This window comes from Mustela lutreola, chromosome 7 (genome assembly GCF_030435805.1).
Source record: "Mustela lutreola isolate mMusLut2 chromosome 7, mMusLut2.pri, whole genome shotgun sequence".
Taxonomy (NCBI): domain Eukaryota; kingdom Metazoa; phylum Chordata; class Mammalia; order Carnivora; family Mustelidae; genus Mustela; species Mustela lutreola.
The window spans coordinates 139,144,683-139,164,213 of NC_081296.1; the positions used below are offsets into that span (position 1 = coordinate 139,144,683).

Consider the following 19,531-nt stretch of genomic DNA (forward strand, 5'->3'; position numbering starts at 1 on the left):
CTTCAGTGCGCGTCTGTTCATGATGAAATTTATTAGTCTTTGATTGTCTGAAAATGTTTATTTTTTTAAGATTGATTGATTTATTAGAGAGCTATCAAGAGAGGAGGAGCATAGCTTTGCTGGGTGGAGAACTCTGTGTTGGTAGTTACTTTCTCTTGGCATTTAATATCATCCTATTGTCTTTAGACTTTGTTTTAGTTACAGTATTAGGAAATCACCATAAACCATTTTGTTGTTTCTTTGAATATAAGGTGTCATTTTATCTTCCTGTTTTTAAGTGGTTTTTTTGTTGTTGTTGTTGTTGTTGTTGTCATTGCTTTTCAGCCCTTTTGCTGTTAGACCTAAATACTGGTTTGCTTTGTGTTTATCCTGTTTAGAGTTTTTAGTCCTTCTTAAATATTTTGTCTACCCCATTTTTTCTCTTCTCTCCTTCTGGAACTCCATTTACACATTTGTTGGAGCCTTTCACCATATCCCCTATTTTGTCTGTCATGCACTTTTCTGTATTTTCCACTTTTCTCTTACTCTGGACTTTCAGTTCACCCATTCTCTCTTTAGCTGTATCTAATACAGCTACAGTGTTAAGCCCACTCGTCGAGTTCTTATTTTTAGTTATTTTTTTTAGTTACTGAATTTCTGTTTGGTTCATTTGTAGCATTTCTAGTTCTTCAATGAAATTTTCAACCTTTTCTTCTATTGCATAATTTAAGCACAGTTTTCTTAGAGTTTATGTCTGATAACTCCATTAGTGGGATCCTCGTGGGTCTCCTTCTGTTGTTACTTCTTGTTTGTTTGTTTTTCTTAAATGCCTGTTACTTCTTGTTTTTAAATAACATTTTGTTCTCTTACAGGCCTGGTTAGTTTTAATTGCATGTCAGACAATATGAAAAATTGTTGAGGTAATTAAAGACTGGATGACGTTCTTGTCTTCTAGAGAGGAGTTAGCTTTGCATCTGACAGGTAGCAAAGGGCATTAGCAATCCTGAATTATTTAATTTAATCACCGATTGAGATAATATGATTTTTTAAAAAGGATAAGATTTTATTTATTTACTTGTCAGAGAGAGAGAGAGCACACAAGCAGACAGAATGGCAGGCAGAAGCAGAGAGAGAAGCAGGCTCCCTACTAATGAACGAGCCCAATGCGGGACTCGATCCCAAGACCTTGGGATTATGACCTGAGCTGAAGGTAGCAGCTTAACCGACTGAGCCACCCAGGCATCCTGAGATGAGATGATTTTAAGTTAAGCATTATTCCATGTGATGATGAGTGTTTTTCTGAGTCACCTTTATTCTGAGGAGTTAGCCTTTTGGAGCCCCAGTCCAAGGCCTGGGGGTTTATCAGGCTCTCTTTCTTGGGCAAGGATTTTTTAGTTCTCCGCTGGAGATTTGGCCTATAAGCCTGTCTTCCGTAACAGAAAAGGGAGCTCTAAGATTGTCACGGGCAGCTCAGTCTCTACTCCCTGGTTGTGATAGAGGTTGGAGGCTAGAGGCCTTAGCTTGTCCTGAGGATGACTGGAAGGAGCCTGAGCAGCTGCACAGCTCCACGTGCCCATTTCACAGATGAGGAAGTAGGTCCAGAAAATGCAAGAAGTTACCTAAGTTCATACAGCCAAGAAATGACAGAGCTAGCCCTGGAATTTGGATCTCTTGAACCCCCACCTGTGGGTACTTTCACTTCACCAGGCTTTAGGAGGAGGTCTGTTTAGGTATTTATTTATTGTTATTGTTTACTTAGTTATTTATTTTTCCTTGTATTATAGATATTTTCAGTGTTGCACAAAAGTGTAGAGGATGGTAAAATGAACTTCAGTATTTGGTCACCCCCTGACTTTAACGGTTTTCAGAATACAGACATCCTTTTTTAAAATTTGTACCTCCACTTCTTCTGCCACTAGATTTTTTTGTTCTAAACAAATCCGAAACACCGTATCATTGCATTCATAAATACTTAGGTTTGTATCTGACGTACACTACACATAAGCTTTCTCCCTTCCTTTCCTTGCTTCCTTCCTCCCCCTGCCTGCCTTCTTTCCATACAACCTCAATACTACTACCACATCTACAAAATTAATACCCCAAATATTGTCAAATATTAGTTTAATTCCATTTCCCTTATTACAGAGTTAACAAATCAATACAGCTAGCTGAGTTCATGTTGGGTTTCTTGTCTAACAAGTTTGGGGGCCTTCGGTTCTGCTGCATTTTTTTCTGTGTAATCATCTTGAAACATCAAAGGAAACATTTCATTTCTTCCTCGTAGAAGAAGAAAAGAAGGGCAGGAAAAGAAAAGGGCACAAATGGGTAAAGGCCATGGCCAAGACTTCATGGACCATCAAGGCCCTCTGCTGAAAGGGGTTGTGGGCTGGACCCTGGGAGGGGGAGAGAGGCTGCTGTTCCCAGGCCTCCTGGGCCACTGTGACCCAGCCTGACCTCTCGGCCAGCCCCGCACCCAGGGACACGATGTGGATGTTGCTCATCCTCATAGGGTTCCATTCTCCTGAGAGGATAGGGATGGAACAGAGAAAGGCCTCTGCTCCCTTACAGCCCTACCCTCTATTCTGTCTGAAGACCCATGAGGCCTACTGAGCAGGGAGAAGTGGAACCTCGGAGCGCTAACCATGGGCTAGTCTCTGGTCATGGGACAGATACTATGAGGACAGGACCGTCTTATTCATTTGGTGGCCCAGTACCCGGCTCAGGTCTTGGCACATAGCAGGCACCTCCATCTAATACAGAGCTTGATAGCAGCTCGTATTTATTGAGCAATTACTATATATCAGGTACTGTTCTCCATGATTTCCAAGTATTAATTCATTTCATTTTCATTGCTAACCCATTTGGTAGGTAATTATTATTCCCGTGTTAAAAATGTTGATGCACGGAGAAGTTAAGAAGTTTTTGGTGTAAGTAAAGGAGGTAGATCCCTAAGCAATCCAGCCGTGGGGCCTGGACCTTAACTACTACAGCTCCCTGTCCAGTGGCATATTTACGTCAAGGGTTGCGAACCAGAGCGTGTGGGCCACATCAGACCTAAGAATGGACTTTACATTTTAAAAGGATTATTTGGAAAGCGTGGGGAGGAGGGAGAGAAGAAGGATATGTGACGGGGATGGGCATGTAGCCCACAAGCCGAAATTTACTTTCTGGCCCTTTACTGAAACAGTGTGCTGACCCCTAGCCTAAAGGAGACCGTCAAGGGATTTTTGGACCTGTTCCCTGTCTCAGGCTTGCCTTGGTGGGTGTAGCGGGCAGACGAAGTTCCAGAGGTGAGACTGACAAGGAGTGGTCAAGTCTTCAGTTTCCCCAGCACCTAGGAGGCTGAGCCATCTTGGTTCTGTTTCCGTCTCCAGGCTGAGGACATGAATGTCAAGCTGGAAGGGGACACTTCAGTGCGGAAACCAAAGCAGCGGCCACGGCCTGAGCCCCTGATCATCCCCACCAAGGCGGGCACCTTCATTGCCCCTCCCGTCTACTCCAACATCACCCCATACCAGAGCCACCTGCGCTCTCCTGTCCGCCTCGCCGACCACCCCTCTGAGCGGAGCTTTGAGCTGCCCCCCTACACGCCTCCCCCCATCCTCAGCCCTGTGCGGGAGGGCTCCGGCCTCTATTTCAATGCCATCATGTCAACCAGCAGCATCCCGGCCCCTCCTCCCATCACGCCAAAGAGTGCCCATCGCACCCTGCTCCGGTCTAGTGAGTGACACCCCCCATCAGGGGCCAAGGGGGCAGGGAATGGGCGTGGGGAGGGCAGCCGGCAGGGATGAGACTCTGTTTATAGGGCTGCTGGAGATTGGGCTAAAACACTGCGGGCAAAGGGGTTCCAGCCCCTTTTCTGAGAGGAAAAGGAGACTGTCCTGGTTTAAGAACAGGCAGGGGTGTGGGAGGCAGGTGTAAGCCCAACTGTGCAGGTTCAGATCCCGGTTCTGCCATTTACTATTATTTGTGCAAGTCGTTCAAACCCTCTCAGCTTCAGTTTCTTCCGTATTCAATTGAAGATACTAGTAGTATTTGCTTGATGATGAAATTGCCGATCTCAACTCTTTTTTTTTTTTTTTTTTTTTTAAATTTTTTTTTAAATTTTAAAGATTTTATTTATTTATTTGACACACAGAGAAATCACAAGTAGTCAGAGAGGCAGGCAGAGAGAGAGAGGGAAGCAGGCTTTCCGATGAGCAGAGAGCCCGATGCGGGACTCGATCCCAGGACCCCGAGATCATGACCTGAGCTGAAGGCAGAGGCTTAACCCACTGAGCCACCCAGGCGCCCGCCGATCTCAACTCTTATCCACAAATAGCGGTTTCCTGGTTTCAAACAAATAGCCACCTCGCAGGGTTGTGGGGAGGTTGACGTAAAGCACTTAACATCATACCTGGAGCGTCCCGTATGTGCTTACCGTCTGGTAGATCCTGTCTCCCGGCTCTCTCAAACAGTAGTTTTGGCGTAGAGCAGACATTTTGGCTGGCCTGGATGGTGAATTGTTGAAGTGTTCCCCTCTCCACGAAAGGCTCCATTTCCTCTGAAAAATGGGATAATCCTGCCCCTTAGCGGTGGTGGAGGATTAAGTGGGAGTAGAGGCTACCTGAGGTGGAGGGGTGAGGCCACGCAGTCATGATGTTAACCTCCAACCCTGACTGCCCTTGGCCTAGCTCTCTGATGCCCCCTGGTGTCTATGCATGAGAATGGCTGACCCTGGGCTGGCTGACCTCCTCCCCTCTCACATACCCTCCAAGCTTCAAAGCTTCTCTCCCTGTCTGGGTTATGCAGGAAGAAGTCCCTATAGAGACCAGACTGGAGGCAGCGAGAGGTCTCCTGTCCATCCAGGAGTGTTTATTGAGTACTTGGGTGTAAAGCGTTGAACTGGGCCTGTGAAGGCTCCAGCAGTGCATGGGACAGCATGGTCTGTTCTAAAGGGAGTACAGGGAAATTGGGGAGTTGACCTGGGAATCTGGGAGACAGAAAAGCAGAGGTTGTGGGCAGAGCGGGAGCAGCAGCCGGCGAGTGAAGCAGACCCTGAGCTCCTGAGCCTGGGGTCTTAAGACAGCCTTCAAGAGAGGGTGGGGCTAGAGCTGAGCTTCAAGTGGGAAGGGGGTGGGGAGGGTCCACCAGGGTGAGGAAATGAGCGGTACCAAGCCCTGGAGGTGGCTTGTGCAGGGAGAGCAATGAGAGCCGACAGTAAGCGGTCTGCTGGATCCGGGGTCTGGGCGAGGAGCTGGTGGGAGGCATCGATGGAAGGGGACTGCGTGAGCCAGCAGAGTGAGGAGTTCGGGGTTTATCTCAGGCTGCAGAGGGGAGTCAGCCAAGGTCTACGTTTCAGAGCAAGGGAGTGTCTGGATCCTGTGGGACCTAAGATTAGTCCAGGAGAAACTGAGGCAGAGAATCCAGGATGGAAGAGAGGAGATGAGTGTGAAACAGGGGTCCCCTTCACCACCGTACTAGTGTGCCAGAAGTTTTAGCCCCTTGACTAGAATAAGTACGGCCTAAGGCCGGAGTTAATTCTGTAGTCTCCTGGGGCAGGGACCCAGCTCTGGGTGGGAGTAGTAGTAGTAATCATAGCTAATATTTATCGAGGGTGCGGCTCTGCGCGTGACTTATTCAGCCCTCACATTAACTGTGGGGGGGGGAATAGTAATAGCCCCTTTCAGCAGGCGTGAAAGCAGAAGCAGCCACATGTTTGGCAGAGTCACAGTTAGCCGTCACAGTCGCGGGCTGAGGAGCCAGGATGCAGGGTGCCTGGTTTCCTAGTGTGAGTCTCTGTGAGTCACTGCTGTGGCTCTTCACAAACAGAGCAGCCACATAAGGTGGGGGTGGGGGGTGCTTGCTCAAGGGAGGAGGGGACCATTCACCAACGTGCCTTTCGTCCCATAGATAGCGCTGAAGTCACCCCACCTGTCCTCTCTGTGATGGGGGAGGCCACCCCAGTGAGCATCGAGCCGTAAGTGCAGCCCTTTCTCTGGCCCTTGGCATGAGGGTGGCCAAGAGGGATCCAGTGCACGCGGGCCCTCTGAGGAAGAGGAGGGTCGTGTGGGGCCCGCAGAGGGCTGAGCGGGCCTCTGAGACTCTGCAGTGGCCTCTGGGCTTTACTGTGTCCAGCCTGCTTCTCTGTGGAAGTCACAGGGCAAGGGAAAGGACCAGCTCAGTTTAAATCTCACCTCTGAGAGAATTAGGGGGATAGTCCAAGAGACTTCTTCTGTGTCTGGAGACCTGGAGCTTCTCCCCTTTCCAACCTCTGGGCCTTGTCTTTCTGGCCATACCAGGTGCCCTTTGCCAGGCTGTCCTCACAGAAGCCAAATTCCTTTCCACCCAGTTGAGGCCTTACTGTGCTCAGCTTCTGCTAGTTACCCCTGCACCTTCTCCCACCCCAGCGAGAAAGAGTCCCGGTCACCGCCAGGCGAGGCCTCACTCCCTGCCCTTTCCACCCCTGCAGACGGATCAATGTGGGCTCCCGGTTCCAAGCGGAAATCCCCTCGATGAGGGATCGCGCCCTGGCAGCCGCCGACCCCCACAAGGCTGACTTGGTGTGGCAGCCGTGGGAGAACCTCGAGAGCAGCCGGGAGAAGCAGAGGCAAGGTGAGGGGGACGGGCTGGGGAGGTGAAGGTGGCCTGTTGGGCCGGTGGCTGGGCTGGGCCCGGAACCTGATTCCTTCTCCTCTCTTCCCACGCTTGCTCCAGTGGAAGACTTGTTGACTGCCGCCTGTTCCAGTATTTTCCCTGGAGCTGGCACCAACCAGGAGCTGGCACTGCATTGTCTGCACGAGTCCAGGGGAGACATCCTGGTGAGACAACGGCCCTGGTGGAGGGAGAGCCCCTCGGGGAGGCTGGCCGGGACCTCTGTCTGCTGACAAGCTGATCTGAGGCCGGCAGGGCTCTGACTAAGCCATCTTAGTTCCAGAGCCCAGACTTCACGGCACAGGGTCCTCCTGTGTACGTACCTCAGTCTCCAGTTCTGGGTCAGTGAGTCCCCACCCTCAGAAAGACCGTCATTGAGGGCTTTCTGCACCTGTGGCTCTCTGTCCTGGGGACCGCATGTTCCCCTCTGAGGAGGCCCATGGCTGAGTTCCTGAGCACCCCGCCCCCCATGACATCGCCATCCCGCCAGACCCCTTGTCCCTCAGCAGCTAAGTGTGTGTGTGTCGGGGGGATGAAGGCCCACCCTACCATTCGGAGGGCTGAAGAGGCCTTCTGAGTTCTGCTCGGCACCTGGGATGCTCCGCCGACCACCGAGACACCTGCAGTGCCCTGAGCTTTCCCCCCACTTCCCTTTCAGGAAACGCTGAATAAGCTGCTACTGAAGAAGCCCCTGCGGCCCCATAACCACCCGCTGGCGACGTATCACTACACAGGTGGGCCTGGACTTGCAGCCTCCAGGGGTCTCCGGCATGGGGGGGTCAGCTCTGCACTGAGGCACAGCCCTGGGGTGGGGGGGTGTGAGGGGATGGATAAGCCAAGAGCCAAAGAGAGGAACTGATACCAAGCTGGGGTAGTTCTCAAGGGGCTTCCTGTGTCCTGGAGGCCAAGGGGGAAAGGTGTGGGCCAGTGGGAGCCTATGCAGGCAGAAAAGTCTGTGGCAAGATGCACGGGACAGGTGTCTAGGGGGTGCCGTCCATACCAGCTCGGGTGCCTGGATCTTAGGCAGCCCCTGGAGTGCCATGTCCCATGCCGGGCACTGTGCTTTAGAAGGGACAGTGACCCGGTGGCATAAGCACAGCAGCCACTGTCCTCCATTCCCACTGAACGGTGCATCTTGCCCAGGCCAGGCAAAGCATCAAGGGTTCCACGGGCTTAAGTCATTCAGTCTGTACCATAGCAGGGTGTGGATCCGGCTCTGAATGCTCCCAGGGAGCACCGGTGGGTGCCCTCGCACCTCTGTGCTGGCTGGGGTCGCCCCCTACGGTGCACACAGCCCCATCGAGCTCACTGCCTCGGCTCCCTTTCCGCCCCGCAGGCTCTGACCAGTGGAAGATGGCAGAGAGGAAGCTGTTCAACAAGGGCATTGCTATCTACAAGAAGGACTTCTTCCTGGTGCAGAAGCTGGTAAGCTGGGGCTCTGTTGTAGGGGCGGAACTGGCTGCATGATTTGGGGTTCTGTCTGCCAGTGGTGAGCCCGCAGCCCCTTCCCAGGCCCCCTTAGAAAGACGCCATGAGGGTAATGCCACTCAGGGTCCTCAGAGACACTTCTCCAAACAAGGGGGATCAATTGGGCCTTTCCTCCCCTTGGTTCCAGGCCTCCTTCCCTCAGGTTAGGGTCCTCTGCTCTGGAATCTCGGAGGTCTGAGTGGACAGACCCACCCAGAGAGGTCAGATTTGAGGCAGTGACTTGCCTGGGGGAGAACAGGAGGAGAAGGAGGGCTGCAGGCAGGCGCAAGCCGTCCCCACAGGGGCTGAGCACTTCGGAGGCCCCAATTATACATGGAGGAGAGGTCACCCTAAGAACGAGGGGAACTGAGAGCCAGCAGGGAAGGAACTGTGTGACTGACCTGGGGGGGCCACTGCCCCCGCTTCCTGTCAGACCCAGGGCTTCCTTCCAGTAACTCAGCTGAGCAGATAGAGGAGGCCAAGCCTAGTTTTCCTAGCTTGAATTTCTCTTGTCCTCTCCCCATCTTCTTCTGGAAGAAGAGAGCTTTGCTAATCCAAGGACTTGCATCTTTCCAGCAGCCTTGCCTCACAGAATCTGAGCCTTGTGGCCTGCTGAGGCAAGAGAGTTTCCAAGAACATGTTCTCTCCTCCTGGAACTATATACTGTGTCAGGACAGCTCTGGGGACCGGGTGCTGAGGAACTCTCCTCAGGGCCCTGTTGTGAGGACAGTCAACTTGCTGGGTTTTAGCAACACTGCGTTCCTGGATTGGGCAACATTTCTGCGAAGCACGTGCCTGTGAAATTCACGGCGGGGCCCCTAATGCCGTAATGAAAAGAGCAGACCATTAGTCATACAGATGATCAGAGAGAATTGATAGCAAAAGCATAAACAGGGTCTAATTAATACATCGTGACTCGGCCATTCCTGAGAGATGGGAGCACAACTGTTTCCTCCTCGGGCGCTGAGGACTGTCACTGACCCCTGCGGCTCCGTGGACAGGACTTCCAGCTCCCTCTGCAGCCCCACAGTTGGCGGAGCAGTCTGGGAGCCTGGGGCAGAAAGGGCAGAGTCAGAGAAAAACAGCCGCTGTGTGGGGGAAACCTTCCAGAACCTAACCCCCGGAGCCAGATGGGAGTGCTAGGATTTCAGAGGCTTGGGAGGCCCGCTGGAGGTCATCTGCACCTGAAGAGACTCACCTAAGGTTACACAGACGTTTAGTTGGCAGAGTTTAGTTTGGAGGAAGATTTGGGCCTTCTGATTCCTTTTCAGGTTTTCCAGAGCTTTCTTGTTAGTCTCCCCTGAGTCCCTCTCTGCCTTAGGACGTTGACCATTTCTCTAGACTCACTATCCATTGCTGCTCCCTGCGGGGGGTGGGGAAGGATACCGTCGCCCGGCTCAATGAAGGGAGTTTGTGTTGCCAGGTCTGGGCTGGCTCTGACTGTGGATGGTGTCCAGATTGTTTTCACCCTGGCTTTTTATTTTGAAAAATTTCAAACTTAGAGCAACATTGAAAACATAGTACAGTGAACAGCCACATACCCCTTACTTCTATTTCCCAGTTGTTACTGTTTGCCACGCTTGCTTTCTCTCTCTTTTTGTCAATACATAAACTTATATACATTCTGTTTCCTCTTTTTCTGTTTTAATCATTAAAAGTAAGTTACAGGGCGCCTGGGTGGCTCAGTGGGTTAAGCCGCTGCCTTCGGCTCGGGTCGTGATCTCAGGGTCCTGGGATCGAGTCCCGCATCGGGCTCTCTGCTCGGCAGGGGGCCTGCTTCCCTCTCTCTCTCTCTGCCTCTCTGCCTACTTGTGACCTCTCTCTGTCAAATAAATAAATAAAATCTTTTTTTAAAAAAAAAAAAAAGGTAAGTTACAGACCTCGTGATGCTTGATCCGAATATTACTTAAAAATAAGGATATTCTTAAAAAATGAAAATAAGGGCGCCTGGGTGGCTCAGTGGGTTAAGCCTCTGCCTCTGCCTCTGCCTTCGGCTCAGGGTCCTGGGATCGAGTCCCACATCGGGCTCTCTGCTCGGCAGGGGGCCTGATTCCCTTCCTCTCTCTCTGCCTGCCTCTCTGTCTACTTGTGACCTCTCTCTGTCAAATAAATAAATAAAATCTTAAAAAAAAAAAAAAAAAGAAAAGAAAAGAAAATTAAAAAAATAAGGATATTCCTTTGCAAAACCACAATACCATCATTATACCTAAGAAATTGAAGCTGATACAGTAATACTCTCTAATATGCAATCCCTCTTCAGGTCTCCCCAATGGCCTCATGTTGTTGTTGTTGTTGTTTTAAAGATTTTATTTATTTATTTGACAGAGAGAGATCACAAGTAGGCTGAGAGTTAGGCAGAGAGAGAAGGGGAAGCAGGCTCCCCGCTGAGCAGAGAGCCCCATGCGGGGCGCGATCCCAGGACACTGGGATCATGACCTGAGCCGAAGGCAGTGGCTTAATCCACTGAGCCACCAGGCGCCCCCTCATGTTGTTTTTTAGCCTTCCCCCCCCCTCATTTTTAATAGTGTTGAAGCATTGGTCAGCGGTTTATTCTGAATAGGCATTGGAGAAATGATTGTATTTCCTGGGTTTCTTGGGTTTAGGATTTGCTGCGGCTGGGGGGGTACATACGTGGATGGGAAGGATTGGAGTATCCCCCGGCAGGTGAGCTAAACCAGGAGCTCTGACCTTGTTTTGTCTTCCAACCAGATCCAGACCAAGACGGTGGCCCAGTGCGTGGAGTTCTATTACACCTACAAGAAGCAGGTGAAAATTGGCCGCAATGGGACGCTAACCTTCGGGGACGTGGATATAAGTGATGAGAAGTCGGCCCAGGAAGAGGTTGAAGTGGATATTAAGGTGACTCCCTTCCCAAGCCTCCGCTGCTTTGAGCCTTGACTGTGTCTGGGGCAAGGGGCCGAGTTGGGAGCCTGAGGCCAACCTCTCTGGAAGTCCCTGGAGGGTAGAGAGAGGAAGGCAGTGTCCCTGACCGCCCCAGGGAGCTAATATCCTGGGCACTGGACCTGGACCTTTTAGGTTCCCTTCTCTGTCTACCAGTGTCAGGGGAATAATGGATTGTGTCAGTGCAGAACGTTGGGAGTTTTCCCACAGTACTTGGACCAGCCCTGACTTACTGTCCCCTCATGGCAGATCTCTAACCCTGTTGCCTAACAATGTGGCGCAGCTACCGATAGTGTCACTATCACACACCACCTGTGCTACTACTTCATATTTTTCTTTCAATCAACTCATTTCTTACTTAGAAGAGAAACACTGTATCACCAGTATTGTTTGCCATAGAAGGTACACTAAAAATAAATAGATAATGAAAATCAAACAATGTTATTAAATTCTGGGTAGATACTCTTACCTGCCAAGACTCCGAGTCTCAGGCCTGATTTCTGTTTAACGAAATCTGGAGAAGGATAAAAAAGACACATTAAGACCCGACTCAAAACTTTGTCCTTGACACCGTCGGGATTGAAAGAAAATTGAAGAGCGAATGTTATTTAATTTTCTGGCCATGTATCCACCTGACATCATCTTGGGGTTCAAAGTCCACACTTGGCTGACATGCTGCACTAAGGAGAGATTGTTTTGGTCCCCATTGTGCAGGTGGAAAGTGGGCGCAGGTCCCGAAATCATGACAGAGGTGGTTTAGGATTGCAGCTAAGGTTGCTGCCTGGCCCCACCAGACCACCTTGCTGAAGGGTGTGTCTTGGACTGGCCTGCCTTTTCCTTGCCTTTAAGTCAGTCTCGAGGGCTCTGTCTCTTCCTGAGGGCCTCCAGGGCTCAAGACTCCATCCTCCTTCCTAGGTAGACCAGCGGGGGCAGGAAATGGAGTTGTAGCACAGGAGGCCGGGCAGGGCCAGGCCAGGCTGGGCCAGGCAAGCAGGACGATCAGGGGCTAGTGGCCTCTGGCTGGGTCAGAATCAGGGCAGTACGGCTGTGTAACCATGCTCCAGGCTCACTGCCCTTGCTCTTGTCCCCTGTAGACTTCCCAGAAGTTCCCTAGGGTGCCTCCTCCCAGAAGAGAGTCTCCAGGTGAAGAGAGGCTGGAGCCCAAGAGGGAAGTAAAGGAGACCAGGAAGGAGGGGGAGGAGCAAGTGCCAGAGACCCCGGAGAAGGGAGAGCAGGAAGAGGGGCGAGAGCGAAGCCGGAGGGCGGCGGCTGTCAAAGCCACACAGACACTACAGGCCAATGAGTCGGTAAGTGTGACCTCCTCTGGGGGAGTCCAGCGCCAGGAGGAGGGCCGGAGCTGGGCCTGGGGCTGTGGGAGGGAGGGCAGAACAGGAACAGGGTGATGGCGATCATCGATCATCATCATCGCCCCAGCAGGAAATGTTCTAAGTACTTTATGCTTTTAATTCCTTTAATCCTCATAACCCTGTGTGGTAGGTACTGTCATTATTCCCATTTTACAGATGAGGAAATTGAGGCCCCTAGGTAAGATAGCTAGTAGGCAGCCTGACTCCAAAGTCTGCTATTAGTTTTTTTTCTTAAAGATTTTATTTATTTGTTTGACAGATAGAGATCACAAGTAGGCAGAGAGGGAGGCAGAGAGACAGGAGGAAGCAGGCTCCCTGCTGAGCAGAGAGCCTGATGCGGGGCTTGATCCCAGGACCCTGGGATCATGACCTGAGCCGAAGGCAGAGGCTTTAACCCACTGAGCCACCCAGGCGCCCCTGTATTAATTTTTATACTATATTGCGTCTGGATCTGAGACTCAAGAAGAAGGCGTGTGGGACGGTGGGGAGGCATTTATGAGTTGTACGTCAGGCAGGCTCCCCCTGAGTGAGCTGTGTCCCTGCCAATGACATCTGACAAGAACAAGCTGAGACCGTGAGAACGGCCCCTCACATATGTTCTCCGCATGGTGCCCTCCTGCCTGTTATTTCTTGTTGATTCCTCACGGTAACCCCATAAAGTGTTAACCCGTACCTGGAAGATAGAGGACACTGGGTTCAGAGATGCTGAGTAACCTGCCCGTGGTTCTCATAATGAGGCCCCGTCCACTCTGTTGCAGACCAAGAAGCAGGATGTACCAGCCAGAGGTGTTCTTGTCAGGGAGAGGAGCCTCCAAAGAGTAGGGATGGGAAGGGCCTATTAAGGAACTACTGTGAGAGTTAAGAAAAAAAAAAAAAAACACACACAAAAAAAAACAAGTATGTCGTACACTTGCGCTTTCAGCCCAGACTGCAGACTCACAGCTGTCTCCTCCCTTCGGAGACTTGGCTGCGCTCCTTCTCCGGGAGCTGTGCTCTGTGCACAAGCTGCATGGAGTTCTGCTGACTTCTGTGAATACGTCCCTGTGAGGGTCAGCCTGTGCACAGACATGACTCTCGATGGCCATCTGAGGCTTCCCTGACTCAGAGCCCATGATTCTGTGTCCTGAGCAGCACCTCTCCAGCTCTGTGCCACGGTCCTCTGCTCTCCATCGTCTGCTTGCCTGCTTGGTTATTTCCCTTGATGGCTCCTGTTGTCTGTCTCATTCACTAGACTTCGAGCTCTCTGAGAGCAGGGGTTCCTGTCTGTCACTTCTGTATCCCCAGCACCTGGCATAGTCATGTGGACTTGCATCTCATTTATGGAATTCAGGCACGAGTGAATGGGCTAAATGACTGCAAACATGCAGACATCATTAATGGAGACATCTAGGCCTCCTCGTCAGGTAGATGCATGGGGAAGTCCTGTGGCAGCTAGGGCTGTCCCACAGAACAGCTGTACCAACAGCTTTGTAAAGATTGAGTTGGCTACGGGGTATCTGGGTGACTCAGCTGTTAAGGGGACTGCCTTTGGCACAGGTCACGATCCCCGGGGTCCTGGGATCGAACCCCACATCAGGCTTCCTGTTCAGTGGGGGGGTCTGCTTCTCCCTCTCCCACTCCCCCTGCTTATATTCCCTCTCTCGCTGTCTCTCTCTCTGTCAAATAAATAAAAATTTAAAAATCCTTGGGCGGGGGGCAGTGGGGGAAAGAGTTGGCCAAAGACTGGAATCAGCTGCCAAAAAGAGGTGAGTCCCTTGTCACTGAAAAGATTCAAGTAGATTCCAGAAGGCCATTTGGCAGGAGCGCAGGACCTTCAAGAGCCCTCTGTTCCCTGCGATACTAGAATTCAGGGAACTCTCTTTCGCAGTCTCACCTGTCCTGGTCTGATCCTCTCCAGGCCAATGACGTCCTCATCCTCCGGAGCCATGAATCCAATGCCCCTGGGTCTGCTGGTGGCCAGGCCTCAGAGAAGCCAAGGGAGGGCGCCGGGAAGTCACGGAGGGCACTACCTTTTTCAGAGAAGAAGAAAAAACCGGAGACATTTAACAAGACCCAAAATCAGGAGAACACTTTCCCTTGTAAAAAATGTGGCAGGTAAGATGGTGGGCCCTGCCTCCTCTGGGACCTAGCAGAGTGGCCACCCCTGGGGAGGGCAGGGAAAGCTGCTTTCTAGGGGAAAGGGCAGAGGTAGTGGGAGCTCTCGCCTTGCTTTCCGATTGGCAACGGGGGTTTCTAGGGCAGTGATGTCACCTGGCGGCTCTGAGGAGAGGGATGATGGGGCTGAGTCAGGAACCCATCTCCCCTGGAATAGGGGTGGGAGTGAGTGGGCCGTGTGGCCCGAGCGCATCAGGCAGGGCCGGGGCGCCCCGGTGGGGTGCGCATTCGCACACTGCACAAACACACGCGTGCACACGCGCTGTCGGGCCTGCTGGCCCCGGGGAGTGGGGCCGGCCCTCTGATTTGAGCCCCTCCTGCCCCGCCGCAGGGTGTTCTACAAGGTGAAGAGCCGCAGCGCCCACATGAAGAGCCACGCCGAGCAGGAGAAGAAGGCCGCCGCGCTGAGGCAGAAGGAGAAGGAAGCGGCGGCTGCTGCGGCCACCGCAGCCGCCAACTCTCCCCACCAGCCGGCCCTGCGCGAGGAGAGCGGCGCGGGGGAGCGGGGCTGACGGCCCGGGGTGGGGGGGCCCGGCCGAGAGGGCGCACCGCGGCTAGCCCGAGCCCCTGCAGCCCCCGCAGCCCCCGCAGCCCCCGGGAGCCGCCAGATGGAGCGCCCAGAGACGGCGCGGACTCTGCTCTGCAGAACCAGACAATAAAATAAACGGCTCTGGTAGTTATCAAAGGCCCAGGAGCAGTCTTCAGGGCTGCAGGATCCAGTTCTCTTGCATTCGGGGTCGGAAGTTGTCTTCAGTCTTCACGCTCTCCTGGAACCGCAGAACAGCGAAGGTCCCTGCCGGCTGGGGCTGCCCCTCGGGAGGGCCGTCGCCGCCACCTACGCCGGGATGTCTGCCACCCCGTTCCTCTTTGTGTGTCCCCGCCACCCCCCCCACCCCTTCGGTCGTGGAGAGCCAGGCAGGATGGTTCTTCTCCCCGAGGACATCCGAGGTGGCACAGGTCCTGCCCCCAAGCCCCCGGCCAAAGGGACTCCCCTGGAGGGAGTGTGGCGGTCCTCTCTGAGAGGGAGCTCAGCCTGGTACCCGTGCTGTCCCCTGTATGACAAGGGCCAGGCCTACGCTGCTCCAGTGACCCAGTCCTCAGGCCACCTCCTCTGGGAGGAGAGCTGCCGGAATGCCTAGAGGTCAGAGGACAGGTGCCTGTCCCTTTGCTGCTGGCCCGCAGCCTGCTGGGGCTGAACAGTTTCTTGAATAGGGGTGGGGTGGGGGTGGGGCAGTGTTCCTCTCCGGAGCCGCCCCGGAGGGGCTAGGAAGGGTGCAGAGAGTGGAAGCTGCTGGGCTGGGCTGGAGGGAACTCTGAGATAGACCTTTGACTCTCCTGCTTCCCACCTTTTTGCCAAACACCTTTGGGCCCTGGAGGCTGCAAAGGGAGCTTATCCCGGGCCCAGCCTGCTCCCCCTTGGTGCGAGTTCCTTCCCTGCCTCTTTCCTGCCCTTGGCTGCTCCCCTCTATCCCCATCCCATCTGGTCTAGTGCAGCCCCCAGTCCTGCCTGCTGGAGATTTCTGGATCCTTCCCTGGGAGGGCGAGGTCTCCTAACCAGATTGGACAGGAGCCTTCATTCCTTGACTTGTGTCATTTGGGAGCTATTTATTTATTCGTAATATTTAATTTTTAACATCCTCTCAGGGACCAGGGGCCTCCTGCTTTACAGAGGCCCAAGTGCATTTATCCCAAAACAAGGCACCTTCTTGGCATCCACCCCACCCCCCATTCCTAAGACCCTAAGGTCCCTCACCTCATTGCTCTGGAAGCTCTTGCCATTAGGAGTGATAGTAGCACTGAAAGAGGGTAGAAAGGTGTAAGGTGTCACCAAAGCCACACACAGACTAGCAGAAGCAAGGGAGCTCAAAGGCAGTTCTTAATTGCTACCTCTTCTCTGGCTGTATTTTCAAGTTGCCTGAGGGGATTGGCTGGAAGCCAGGATTCTGGCCTTGTTTCTGGCTTGACTGAAGCCATATTTGGCATGGAGTCACTGAAGTGAAGGGCTGGAAGTTTCTAGGGGCCCCAGCACTTGCCAGTCCTGTAGGAGGGCTGAGTTACTTTTCTATCTTGTTATTCAGCCTTAGTTGTGTTAAAAGCTACAAGTGAATGCATATATATGACAGGTCAGCAGGTTAGGAAGGAGCTAAAAATTCTGCCACTCTCCTTATGAGATAGCCAAAAGGCGCCTTGTCTGATAGGGAGTGGGGAAGGAGTTTCTTTCTAAACTGCACTAACAGGTGTTTCTCAGCATTCATTGATGCATTAATATGGTTCTTCAGGACCCCAGTGATGGGAGTAACAAAATTCTTCTCCCTGCCAGACTCCAGGAAGCTACCTACATCTTCAAGTTCCCAGTTAATTTCCCCCAAAGGCTTCTTCATGGTCCCAAGACTGCAAAAATCTGGCATACCCTCCGGAAACAGGAGGGTGGCAAATTTAGGCTGTCTTCTCAATCACTTGTATAATAAGAGTGCCTTCGCAGCTTTGCCCCAAAGTGCTACTTATGTTTCCCGAGGTTTTTTCTATTTCGGTAGTATTTAGTTTCAGGCTCCTCTGTAGACACATGGTAAGAGGAAACCTCCTTCGTTTAGAGTAATTCTCCTATTCTAAGCTCATAGAAACCAGACTGGGTAAATGTTGGTGGAGAAAATCAAGCTGGTACCTGTGTATTAATTCCACCAGACACTGTATTTTAGAAGGGCTCATGCTCCATGGTGGAGTCCTATCTAGAATATTTGGTGAAAGTTAAAACGTGTAGCAGGCAGATGCCATTGTTCCAAGTGACCTGCGAACAAAGTAGGTGCAGCCATAGGAGTTGGGACAGGTATATCCTTTATGGTGCTTTCTCCCTGTGAACACAATTAGCTCGTCTTTTGTTAATTCTTTTTCTTACTGTCTTCTGTTCAGAGCTGTTTGCTTAAAGAAGTTAAATGACAAACAACTCCGGCTTTCTGATGCCCTCCCCACGCCATCTCCCATATCCATCTTCCAGTCTCCACCTACACTTAGCTAAGGGCATGAAGCTAACCTAGTGCCTGTGTTCCAGACCATTTCTGAGGTCTCTCACCCACCCAAGGAGACTGTGCTTCAGCACACTGTCCTCCATGCCTTCAGCAGCCCCCCTCACAGCTAAGGGACACCCTCATCCCTTCTGCCACCCCCCCTACCCCTGACACAGAGGTTGTATGTTGCTTATGTCTAGAGAGATCCCCTATATTTAACTGCCTCAGTGACCTGACCTCTTTCTTCTCATGTGCCAGATGTTAAGATGAAGGAGGAATACAACACATACTCAAGCCTCAGCTATTTAAATATACTTTCCCTGGGGCTATCTTTTTTCGAATGGTATTTATTACCAGACTGGCAAGCCTAAATCCTTAGGTTTACAGGAAGTATGCATATTTTTATAAAACAATTGTATGTCCTCCCCATATTTTGCTGTGTTAATATTTGCCTCTAACAGTTTGCAGCTGTTTCAACTTTCCCTCATTTGTCTCTAAGTTGAAGGCCTTGTTTGGAGGGGACAGCACAGGAACAGCCTTGACAGTCTGTAATTATTGTACAAATATTTTAATAGCATATAAATAAGTATATTCCTTTTATTTTGGAAAAAAATGATCAGACACTGCCTTTTGTGTGTTTGCTGCCTGTGGCACCCTTTTTTAAAAAGACTGTTACATATTAAAATAGTGTGTATATATATATATAAATATTACCTCTTTTGCTGTACAGTTGTGATAGACCAGACTGAAGATTTTATTTTTTGTGTGCTTTTTATAAAAAAGAAAAAATAACACACTAAAGTAAATCTTGCGGATGTGATTGTAATGTACCTATGTAACTTATTTACTTTTGAATGTTCTTCTGTATCTTTAAACCTTTTATTAAATAAGGTTTTAAAAATTCGGAGTTGAATTCTGTGTTCTTTTGGGGAGATTTTCACCACCCGGGATTGAGGTTGGGTGTCTCCGTTTTGCTTGCAGGGGATTACTTGACAGTTTTGAACTACAAAGATTCTCTTTTATCACCTTTTTGTCAAATGATGCCAGGACGGGGGGGGGGGGGGGGGACACAACAAGCTAGCGTGTCTGCCTGGCTACAAAGATTCCTGAAAAGATACAGGTATTTTTACAAAATTTTAGACAAGGAAAAGTCTCAACTCAGTGTCTCACACAAAAATATGTACAAAGCACACTTCCCACGGGTTAGTTTCGTGGAGATGAAGTAGCGAGCGTGCAGAAGGCAATCAGGTGGACAAGCGAAGCCGGTATTTTTCCTACGCAGCGGTAGGCCAGTCTGCTTTGACGGACGTCACCTTCACTCCACTCCTGAATTTTCGTTTAAACACGGTGCTTTGTTTACAAAAAAAAAAAAAATTCTGGAAAATGTGAAAAAGGAAATGCGCCTTCAGAGTAAGCTGTTCCCGGAGCGCCTCGCACCATGGCAACCGCTCGACCCCCGCCAACCGCGGGAGCGCGCGGAACTCGCGTCCTCAAGGCCGCCGTTGCCATGGCTACGCCCAGCCGCGGGGGCGGGACCTGGCGGAAAGGCGCTCCGGGAGCCGGCCCCGCCCCCCACTGCGGCAGGAACGCCTCCGAGGGCTGCGGGTCGGACGACCTGGTGGCGGAGCTGCGCCACACCGCCGCAGCCGGTTGCAGCCGGCGCACGGCTGCCCCTGCCCGCCCCTGCCTCCGCCACCTGCAGCGTCGTTTCCCCGTCCTTCTGGCGCGTCCGCTGCCTGGCCTGTGTCCTCGGTCCTCAGACGCCCTCGCCGCCTGGAGCCATCACCGCGTCTGCAAGGAAGCCGCTTGCGGCCTGGGCTCGCCGCCGCCGCCGCCGAGACCTCAGAACTGTCTATTCCTTCGGGGACGACACAACCTTCGTCTGCAAAGCAGCCGCTCCTCCGCCTGAGGGCCGGCCTCCGACCGCGAACGCCGCGGGATCGTCTCCCGGGAGGTGCCGCGGGTGTCCGGCGCCCCGGCTGCAGGGAGAAGGCGGCCACGCCCCGCGGCCACACCCCGGCGCCCCTC

The 19,531-nt window shown here is 52.0% G+C and overlaps 1 protein-coding gene across 2 annotated transcripts in view; it reads left to right on the plus strand.

Moving 5' to 3' along the window:
• Positions 1–18,406, plus strand: part of MIDEAS (mitotic deacetylase associated SANT domain protein) — a 70,805-nt gene extending 52,399 nt beyond the window's left edge. For both annotated transcript variants that reach the window (XM_059182862.1, XM_059182861.1), the window contains 10 exons: positions 3,354–3,699; positions 5,872–5,938; positions 6,431–6,573; positions 6,676–6,779; positions 7,271–7,346; positions 7,949–8,037; positions 10,789–10,938; positions 12,075–12,287; positions 14,245–14,441; positions 14,833–18,406. In XM_059182862.1, coding sequence (XP_059038845.1) covers positions 3,354–3,699; positions 5,872–5,938; positions 6,431–6,573; positions 6,676–6,779; positions 7,271–7,346; positions 7,949–8,037; positions 10,789–10,938; positions 12,075–12,287; positions 14,245–14,441; positions 14,833–15,013 — 1,566 coding nt within the window. In that variant the 3' untranslated portion in view covers positions 15,014–18,406. The remainder of the gene's footprint in view (positions 1–3,353; positions 3,700–5,871; positions 5,939–6,430; positions 6,574–6,675; positions 6,780–7,270; positions 7,347–7,948; positions 8,038–10,788; positions 10,939–12,074; positions 12,288–14,244; positions 14,442–14,832) is intronic.
• Positions 18,407–19,531: the final 1,125 nt, after the last annotated feature.